This window comes from Lissotriton vulgaris, chromosome 7 (genome assembly GCF_964263255.1).
Source record: "Lissotriton vulgaris chromosome 7, aLisVul1.2, whole genome shotgun sequence".
Lineage (NCBI taxonomy): Eukaryota > Metazoa > Chordata > Amphibia > Caudata > Salamandridae > Lissotriton > Lissotriton vulgaris.
In genome coordinates, this window is record NC_141695.1 from 1373779148 (window position 1) to 1373790317 (window position 11170).

General features: G+C 44.1%; 1 protein-coding gene across 1 annotated transcript in view; it reads left to right on the forward strand.

Annotated features, from left to right (window-relative positions):
- Positions 1 to 10754, forward strand: part of LOC147703739 (zymogen granule membrane protein 16-like) — a 36731-nt gene extending 25977 nt beyond the window's left edge. Inside the window, exons 3-4 of the mRNA XM_086928966.1 lie at positions 9244 to 9376; positions 10291 to 10754. Of these exons, the coding sequence (XP_086785092.1) occupies positions 9244 to 9376; positions 10291 to 10612 (455 nt within the window). The 3' untranslated portion in view covers positions 10613 to 10754. The remainder of the gene's footprint in view (positions 1 to 9243; positions 9377 to 10290) is intronic.
- The last annotated feature ends 416 nt before the right edge of the window (positions 10755 to 11170 follow it).

The following is an 11170-nucleotide window of genomic DNA, read 5'->3' on the forward strand; positions in this document are numbered from 1 at the left end:
TAGTAGTGATTCACTAGAAAACTTGGGCAACCGAGTGGCAACTTTCCAAAACTTGCCTTTGCTTAAAAGTTACACTAAATTAAACATAGGCATTAAGTCGAGTTTAATGTATCCATTAATTTGATACCTTGAAGTACCAAGTTTAGTAGTCCCAATCAGGAGTTAGCGCAGCTGAGTTGTCAGCATTTAACCCAGTACTTGCCAACAGGACTACCAGTCTTTCCGCAGTGTAAATGAAAAATTGGGGTTTTTACTGTTAGGACACTTAAAGATACATGTCCGAATTTCCAACATACAGCACCCCGCCATAAGATTCGATAAACCGACTGTGTAGGGGTGACATAAATACTAATAAAAAGGAGGGCTTTGGGCTTTGCTATTAGTTTAAATGGCAAAGTCGAGTTAGCAGCTTAAAACTGCTCTACCAGTATGCAGGGCAAGGCTTGGAGACATGTTGTCCCATTGTCACAGCAACAGTTGTGCTGCAGCCCTGGGAAGAAACATTTTAACTTAAAGACCTTGAGTACCTTTGGTATCATATACTAAGGTCTCAAAAGTAAGTTAACATATGCCAATCAGGCTTAGCCAATCAAGCACAACCTTCTAAGTGTTAAAAGCACTGGCACTGAGGTCTGGTTAGCAGGCCTTAGTGCATTGTCAGATCGAAAAACCAGTTGTCTTTTTGAAGCACACCCTTTGTTTTGACTCATAATGGATGGTGTGGCGCAAAGAGGATTTTGGCACATGGGCATAGAACCTCCAGTCTGTGGCAAATTGAAACAGTGACCTAGAGTTAGATGGGTCAAAAAGGAGATACTTTTCTTCAGTTTCTGTAACTTACTAAATAACACCTTTGCAGGCAAGGTGCCCCAAACCTCTCTTTTTATGAACATGACATTGCGACACAGCCACAAAGCCTTGTGGATTGGGAGAGGGAAAGGGTGAAAGGGGCATATCTCTGACCAGAATATGGGTGCCCAAACTGGGCGGATGGTGCAAGGGTCATTACTGAGGCTGTATCAACTATTGAGAGTATCCCTATCAACCTAGAGATGGTCATACAATTGTGGTAGGGAACCCCATAAACTAAAAATTGACCTCTCATATACCTCTGGGGATGGTCCAAAATTCAGCAGCCAGTCCCAGCTTTAGAAAAAGCAAATGAGGCTGCTGGTCTTCTGACCAAAAGTCTGCACTGCCGCCTATTTAAGGGCGGGGTTACCGAAAGTTTCTTTGATTGACTTCTAAGTATTTAAATAATATGCACATTTATATTTGAGCGCGGAAAGTGCCCCTCATGTATCCAGATCACGGCTAATTGAATGCGCTGGATTTTGCAGTGAGCCCCACACGCCGCCACCGCTATCGAAGCTCAGCAGAGGAGGAAGGAGGAGAGAGCCGTTACCGTTGCTGCATCGTGCACTACGGAGCCGAGCCGAGCCTGCCTGTACTCCGGAGCACTGTATCCCCGGAGCGCTCGGGGGGGCCGCAAGCAATAGAGGCAACCGAGGGGGTTGAGCGGAACGGCGGTATAGCTCTTGGCTGGTTCCCGCTCCTGCCTCCGCTCCCCCGCCCTCCCCCGCCCGGCAGCCGTTATCAGATCTTAGCACAGAGAGCCCGAGAGTGGAGCGGAGCCGCCGCTGCCTGGTGCTCATCGCCATCTTACAAACCCACAGCCTGCAGCTTGCAGCCTTGCAGCCTGCAATCGAAGATCCAGGAAGATCTAGGAGCTCCCATGGAGAAGCAACAGAGGGGTTGTGTGGCAGTGGGGCAGAGCAGTTTAGAAGTTGAGCAGTAGAGCCCCAGCTTTGCTCTTGGCTGGCTCCTGCTCCTGCCCCTGCTTCAACCGCCCTCCGCCTCTACAGCTCCTGATACAAACCACGTGTGGTCCCAGGACGAGTTTGCAACCCTGATCTTGACCCTAATTGCAAACCAAGTCCCTGACGCCAGGAGGCGAGCTGGTCTGCAGATGAGCAGGAAGGGAAGGGAAAGGAATCAAGTGGGTCACGCTGTTATTTCCCCGCTATCCCTGAACTTGTATCTGCACAGCACCCAGAGGAGAATTTGAAAGCAACCGCTTTCGGGCTGTTGAGACCCCCCACCGCCAGCCTCCCGCCGCCCTGCTGTTTCCTACCTTCTGACAGTGGGGCCGCCGAGTGGAGTGAGGCGAGGGGCTGCCTACAACTTCCGGCAGCCCTCGAGGTCTCCAGCCTCACCGTCACAACTCGGCGCCAGGAGGCGCATAAAGGTGCTCATTGTTCCCTCTCGCGGGACGCTGGGCGAAGCCTGGGCCAAGGGTGGGCCCGTCCTAGCCCGTCACAGACCGGAGAAGACTGGGCTGGGCCCAGTCCCCTAACATCTGATATCAGGTAATTTCCAACCAAAAACTTAACACGCTGTTCGGGGAGGGATCGTATAGCACTCATCCCTTATCACCAGGAGCAAACCGTTATTAATCACTCACTTGGTTAAACCTCACACAATGTCTACAAGAGGCTCTAGAAGCAAAACACTGAAAAATATGACGACTTCCGTTGGCCCCATAGACCAATTCATCACCAAGGTGAACCAAACTATAGACCAAACTGTAATGTTGATCGACAGACGTGTCTCTTATGAACTAGAGCAAGCAAGACGCTCATCAATGGGTCTGCTGGCACAGGCACGAACACCAAATGTACAATCACATAATGTCACAACGCTGGAATCACACGCTGACATTCACGTAATTCCAAATACAGTTGACGTTTCGGTATCTTTACAATTGTCTGATTCACAATTGTCCCAGGGCCTTGAGCAAACCCCCGACATTTTTGCAAGCCCTCAGTTACCTCAAAATGACCCCACACAGAGCGAAACTAGAGGGATAAGGGAAGGAGCAATCCCGAAACATCCAACACTCAAAGAAACTTATTCAGGAAACCATGCAAAAAAAGACGTAGTGACTTTTCAATCTAACTCACATCCTAATCTTCGTGATTCAAATAAAGACCAGAGTTCGAATAACATCAAAACTACAGCAGTTACAGAACTTAACAGTAACATCAATACTGACGTACTTACAATTGAAGATCATAACGACGGAGTTAATTCCAACCAAACCCACCAAAAAAAATCAGCGCTACTGCGAAATAGAAATCTGAACAACGATAAGTTACAATCCTCTCTAATAAAAGAAATAGCGGAAATAGTTAAATATCAGCTACAACCCATCCAAAAAAGGCTAGAGCTGATAGAAAAACAAGTAGCGATACTAATTGCTTCCTCAAAAAAATCCACAAATCCAAGACTTCAAGACCTATCAATTTCGGCTGGGCCTAAAGCTTTAGCTGGAAACGCAAAGTCTGCTAACAATTCAAAACAATTAGTCAATAACACGATGATAACAAATACCCCAAACGTAAAAACAGGACATTCAGAGAAAAACTCAAAAAATCCAACTCCTTCAATCAAAACTAAGCCCTCTCAAGAACCCCCTAAAACAGCATCAGGCACACAAAACCAACTACCAGCAAGTGCTCCCTCTGCAAAAGTTCCCCCAACAAACGCTTCACCCAGACCATCTGCACCTACAGCTTCACAGCCCGACCAGACACAAAGGCACAATAACAAACCAGAACGACCCCAAAAAAGATGGACCAAACCAGCAAACCTCCCCCCGGAGGCAGCTCCCTTTGTAGTCATTCTAACAGGGGTCCCAGAACTAAGCAACAACACAGACGAACCAACCTGGTCTTTGCTAAACAAAACCCGGTACTGGCTGAACATTAACAGACCTAATCACCCCAATAACATCACCAGAATCACCACAGTCAGAAGGGTTTCATGGATAGGTCACCAACCAAAAACCATCCCTGGTGACTGTATAATAGTCAACCTTGAAAATCCCCGTGCTGTGGATTATATATTCTCTTGGGACTCACTGGAAGGTAGTGGTGGAATAAACGCAAAACGCTTATCTTTCTTTTACCCCCGACAAGGTCATCGTGCCGAGGACCCTAACTGGCCGTCAAACTGGTCTTGGAATCAGCATTACCACGGGCAGAGAAGTTGGAACCAGGGCGACTGGGGTTTTGGAAACAACCAAAGGAGCAGATTCCAGGGAGAATGGGGGTATGACCAAAAAGACCGGGATGACTGGAACATCTACGGCAGGAGGGCACAGCAACCACCACAGAGGGAACCATGGGCCGGAATACCAACTTTCAACAGCTATAGTTGTTTAGAGATGGTCGACTGACCATCACCACAGATCTATGATAAGATTCCCTTGTCGAAAAACAGAGTCTCACCAAACAACTTAGCTAGCCTCCCCTTAAGCAATGTATCCAATAAAGATCACCTTGTGTCAAAAACCAGGATAAACAAATCAACTGTGATGTTAAAAACTCAAATCAAGGTAAACATGATACAAGACTCACAACGTCCTTCCAAGGCTCTTATGAGACCCCCAACAATGCCACAAACAGCCCAAAAGGTGCAGGCAAATGCCCTAAATACGACATCTGAATCACAACCCATCCAACTTGAAGAAATCATTGCTCAGAATATGCCATCCACTGCAACCTTAGAAAATCTCGATAAGAGGGTGCTATTCTGGAACGTCGCGGGACTAGCGACCAAACACGCAGAAAAAAGTTTCCTTGATCTGATAGAATCGAACGATGTAATTTGTCTCCAGGAGACATGCCTTAATAACCCAATCCATCTACTGGGATACAAAACATTCTTCTCCCAAGCAATAAGATCAAATTCAGGGAGAAGCAAAGGAGGCCTAACAGTATACATCTTCAACCTCTGGCCATGTCATGAATCAACTCCCACAATACTTCATCAGAACTTTCAGATCATCAATCTTCAAGGAACCAATCAAGAGGTTTATACCATCATAAATTTTTATAACAATATGAACATGACGGAGTTGACCAAGACCCAAACGAAATTTTGAATCAGACCAACAATCTCAAAACAAAGTACGCTAACGTCTCCCATACAATAATCTGGGGAGGAGACTTTAATCTTCACTTATGCAACAAAAGTAATACCTCCATCTGTGGGATCTCAGACGAACAAGGAAACTGTCTAACTCATTTTTCCCACACCATCGAAGGCAACAACATGCAGGCCATTATGTCCGAACTGGACATAGGGTTTGCCAATCTGTTAAAAACCCATATAACCCAATTTACTCCTACTTTTCACGGAAGAGGTCTTGAAACTTTAATCAATTATATATTAATATCTACTAATAAAGCCACATGTATTAAGACTTTTGAGGTGCTTAAAAACGCACTCAGCGATCATTTCCCACTAAGATTGACCTATCAAGAACCGACCCACCGAAAGGAAAAAGATAAGGCCTATTTCGGAATCCTCAACCAGGAAGTACTAACACTGGATAGATTAAACGGCTACACCCTCAAATGGAGCAAAATAGATCAGGAAGCCATCAATACAAGAATAATTAAAACATGTAAAAATCAAATAGACAAGTGCCTAGATCCTTCGACATCCTCAACAGAGATCATGACCAACTACGAAGAGATCGTGAATAATATTAGTAATGAACTAACCAAGCCATATAAACATAACAAGACAATAAGAAAGGGATGGTTTGACACAGAATGCACTAAAGCTTACTCCGACTTAAAGAGGGCCTTAGCAAAAAAAGAAAGAAACAGACAAGAGGTAATTAACTTAAGAAAAATTTACACGCTAGCAATCAGGAAAAGAAAAAAGGACCTAAAAGCAAACCTCTGGATCCAACTACTAAAAAGCAGCACTTTAAAAGACACCACAGCTTTCTGGGAGATAGTTAAAAATCCCTTTCTAACAGAAAACAATGACGACCCATCCCTGGACGTAGTCATAAACGCACAGGACTGGGTGCAACATTTCTCAGGAGTATTCAGTGAGGTCAAATCTACAGACTCAACCTCCCAGGATTCCCTTTTGCCTGTGAAGTATCCAATAGCTATACACTTTACACTCAGTGAAACGACAAAAGCTATAAAGACGGCCAAAACAGGTAAAGCACCAGGACCCGACTCGGTACCAATGGACCTCTACAAGCTCTCACCTGACCTCTGGTCCCCTCTCCTTACCAAAGTATTAAACGCGGCAAAGGACACTAACCTCCCCGACTCCTGGTCCACCTCGATACTCGTCCCCATCTTTAAGAAGGGCAACAGGGAAAGCCCCTCCTGTTACCGCCCAATCTCCCTCCTGGACTCGATCGGAAAAATGGCAGGGCGCATACTTCTTGATCGTCTCCAGGAGTGGTCGAAAGAACACGGCGTACTCTCAGACCTGCAATACGGATTTAGGGCAGGACTGAGTACAGTGGATCAAGTTCTAAATTTAACATTACTGGCCGGAAAATACGTAAACGCAAATAGATCTTGGCTACATATGGTTTACGTCGACCTCACAGCAGCGTTGGATTGTGTGCAACACTCTAAACTCTGGACAATAATGCTGCAAATGGGGATTGAACCACCAATAGTCGACTTTCTCCGCGAACTATACACAGGAGCCACGGGAAAGGTTAGATTTGGGACAGGCGGACAATTGACAGACAGTTTTCTCATACAGAAGGGGGTCAGACAAGGGTACGTACTGGCCCCTTTCCTATTCACGCTCTATACCAACGGCCTCGAGAGTGCAATGTTAAAGGATGTAAAAGATCTCCCAGAAGCCGGTCGTCGGCAGATTCCTGCACTACTATATGCCGACGACGCGGTAATTCTCGCCCAAAATCCAGTCCAACTTCAACGGGCCCTAAATAACTATTGCTCCTTCATGACCAGTTTGAACTTGAAAATTAATATCAAGAAAACATATGTGATGCACGCGGGTACCAAGGGGAAAAAAGTAAAGAATATATACGTGGACAACCTACCCCTTGAAAGAACGAATACGTACCCCTATCTAGGCATCACTATGGATGAGGCATTCAACTGGAAGGAAGCAGTCAACTCCCGAAAACTGTCCCTCATAAGAACAATTGGTGCATTAAAGGCCTTTTCCCTTTGCCTCGGAAAAAGACCCCCGACCGAGATGATCAAGATATATAATGCCAAATGCATAAGTACAGCCACCTTCGGAGCAGGGGTATGGGGAACGACAAACAACTACAAAAAGTTGAAAACTCTTTTCTTAGATTCCTACTGGCTGTCCCAAGAAGTACAACTACCTCGAACTCGGGGTGGACTTTATTTCTGACATCATCAAAATCCAACCGATCATGTTGTGGCGCAGAATATGGGCAACGGACGAGTGCCAGCTCACAAAATCAATAATTCAGGACTGTCTGAAATTAGACAACATGAGAAAGATAAAATGGTTGGCCTACGTGAAATCTTTTTTTACAGACATTGGTTTCCCGAGGTTCTTTGACGACCCCTTGTCAGTAATAGACATATAGAAAAAAGAACTTAAAACAATCTGTATGTCGCATCTATCTCAACTTCGGATGCTGAGTGAAATAGGGAAGCCATCAGTTCAGCATTGTCTACTAATTCAGCTGGTCCCCACCATCCAACGGTACTTGCAGTATGATTTAACACAATATGAAAAATTCCTTCTTACCCGTTTTAGGTTTAATTTATATCACTACTTGGTTCTGTTTCCTAAACAAAATGACTGGACACATAATATCTTAGTATGCCCTTGTGATTCTATGTCTCCACAGTCCACAATTCATGTCTTGTTTTTCTGCAAATTTTATACACCATTACCCAGACGGTGGATAACACCAGTACTAAAAGTTCTAAAAATTCGCAGATGTCGCCCTGCCTACCTGGCACTACAATTTTTGGAAAATAACCTGATGACAAAATCGGTTGTACAGTTTCTCAAATTATGTATTAGGCATCAAATGAACTTATGAATTCTGATGGAGAATCCTTTTTGATATTTGATATAAGATGGATTTCTAAAAATATGTTTTTAATGTACCGTTCGATACAAAATGAATGTGATTTTTAATATTTATTGTGTTTTTTATGTACTTTTATGGCTTTCAAAAAATGGAAACCGAATAAAGATGATTTGATTTGATTTGATTTGAATGCGCTAAAAGCCAGGTACCAGATGGGAGGAGACCTCCAGTTCTCCACCTGAGCTCCACAGCTGTGGAACATTGTACCTATGACCACAGAAAAAGCTTCTGACCATATTCATTTAAGAAAGGCCCCGGCGACGTGCTGTCTGCACAAACATTTTTATACAATATGGATTGCAGCAAAACCTGTTACTCAAGTCATTGTTATACAATAAGTAAATATGGTGCCAAATGGCATTTCCCAATTTTTGAGGTCTGGCCTTGAGGCAGCTTTACTTATTTGCTAGCCTCGTTCAATAAAAAATATAAATATAGAATGTAAACATATACACATATGTAGAGGGGCTTTGGGTCAGTCCTTTTCGTTCATTGGTCTGTACACCTGTCATTCATATTTTGTTTCCATAGTATGCAGCATTGGGAAATGGGCAGCCAACTTTAGCCATTGCCTCTCATGCACACATGTGCAACCCCATCTAAAAAGAAATGCACCTTGGTGATAGCCTTGTGTTCTAATACCATACTCTGCCAATACTTTCTTCTCTTCATTCGTTAGCCTTTTTCTATTTTGCTAGCGATCTTGCGTGTTTAAACCGTGTTACAGTAATTCAAAGCCAGTAACAATTTTTCTTTTCACAGATAAGAATCATATTTTTCTTTGACGTGCGTTAACATGAAAATGGGTTTCCATTTCTGTTCTAAATTCTTCTTAAAGCTAGGAAATACTTTTACTGTCTTGTTAAAACTATATGCATTTTTTTAATTTACACATTTTATTGCAAACATATGGCCTCCACATTTAGGAGTTCTTGTTTTGTGGCATTTGCCTTCAATATATATATTTTTAATTAATAAAAATAACCGCTAGCCAAGGCCAATTGCCAATGCTTGTTTCATTAATTCACACTTTACAGAATAAGGCCTCATGATCGCGATTAACAGTGCTGCTTCCCCGTTATATGTAAAACTCTCCGGGTTGGACCCGCAAAATTCAGAATAAACCACGCTATCTCCATAACACTGACCTTTCATGATCTTGACGTGCTAAGCGAACTCACTGTTCCTGAGAATGATTATGGCGCGCCTTAGTCTGAAGGTGTACATTGGAGTTGCAAAACACACACACGCCCTCTTCCTTTGCATGCTCATCTTGTGGGTTTCTCCCCCTCTCTTCTCAGGTACTCCGCGCTCCTCTTCATACTCCGGAGAATATGGCGGTGGTCGTGGAAAGAGGTTTTCCCAATCAGGAAACCAGCTGGACGGACCGGTGACGGCCCTGAGAATCCGGATCAACAGACGGTTCGTCACAGGGTGAGTCCATGACGTATGTGGGTTTCAATTTAAGATTTTGCTGACGGCGAGGGTCTGGTGAAATACTCATTCCGCAACCTCAATCTTATATTACTTTAGAAATGTTCTGTTAGCCTAGCTACACGAATTACTTGAAATTGCGATATTATGCCATGTTGCAAAACTACCTTTGTGGACAACGCAAGCACGTGGAACAACGTGATAGACCCGAACGGGAACAGCTGCTGTTAGCACTGTTTGTGTTATTTTGCGCCATATTTTAGTGCGAAATGTGTCCTTGTCTCCAAAATGGATGCGAGGATGCATGTCGTGCTAAAATCTAGCACCAAATGGCAGTTTTGCGTTTTACGTAATAATGCGTAATTTATTGTAATTTCTGAAATTGTACCTATTTTTTCAAAAATAAACTTCTCATCCCCCCACTGCAGGCCTGATGTGGGACCACAAGCCCTTTAGGTTGCCACACCTCTTAAAAATATCACTTATCCGCACCTCTCTAGTCGCATACGGTTCAATGGCATCGATTTCATAGCCAGTGCACCCGTCTCTTACACTTTAATGGCGTTTTACTGATTTCCCCTTCTGACAGTGGGGTCTTGCTCACTCTCCAGTATTGGCCTCATGCACTTAAAAGAGGTCTGACCCGTTACCCTCGACCCTGGCATAGTTAAGTATGATGATCTGCCGCGCAGTCTTCAGATCACTCTACTGATGCACCTCTATTGACACTTACTCAGTTCCCACATCAGCAGTGTTCTTCTGCTCAGTTATGTGGCTAAGCCTGCATCTGTGACCTGTGGGATGTGCTCCAAGATTATGCTATTCAATTTGACCGTAATGTGCAATGTTTTAGAAAGGAAAAGTGATTCCATTGTAGTCATGATGGACTCTATGTTGGTTTTGACCTTCTGCAGGCTTCAGATTCGTTATGGCACTACTTGGAGCACCTACCAGGGAGGGAGGCTTGGTGACCTGGAGGAGGTTTTCCTGCACCCCGGAGAGCACTTCATACAGGTGCAAGGCAAGTACTCAGACTACATCCGCAAGCTGGTCTTCATCACCAACAAGGGCCGCCACTTCCCATTCGGCAAAGACTATGGTACCAGCTTCAATGCCGCTCCCCTTTATCCTGGCTCTGTTTTGCGCTACGTGAGTGGCAGCTCAGGCTCAGTCATCGACGCCATCGGCTTCCACTGGGACAAGCCCAACAGCGGCTGTGTTCACTGCAACCAATAGGCGCCTTGGACTCTTTCTCACCAACTCTCAAAAATCTCAATCACTCCTAAAAAATGCACTCCATTTTCTTCCATGTCAACCTCTCGGGCGATTTTTATGAGTGCTGTATTAACCAACAAAATAAAGTTTTTCTGACATTTGATTGAAAGTGATTTTTTGGTCTTATTCTAATTTACAGAAAGAGTGGGTGCCGTGGCGTAACAAAAGCATAGGGAGATCTCTTGCAAGATAGGAGGAGGGCGCCTCCACCTCAGGTTACACAAATCCACACATGATCTGGATTAAGACTGGATGGCAACCCTCAGGAAAAATAGAAAATACAGGCTCAGACCCCACTCTCAACAAATAAGGATTATCTTGATCATTCACCCAGGATGCTTTTTGTCTCACCTCCCTTAAACAAAATAGCGGGACGGACATCGAGTGCCATATTTATTAAGAAGTTACACAATGCAGGTAGCAAGAAAAGTTGCTGTGTTGCGTGGCATGAACTGGAGAGGGCAGAACTGCAATATATATATATATATATATATATATATATATATATATATATATATA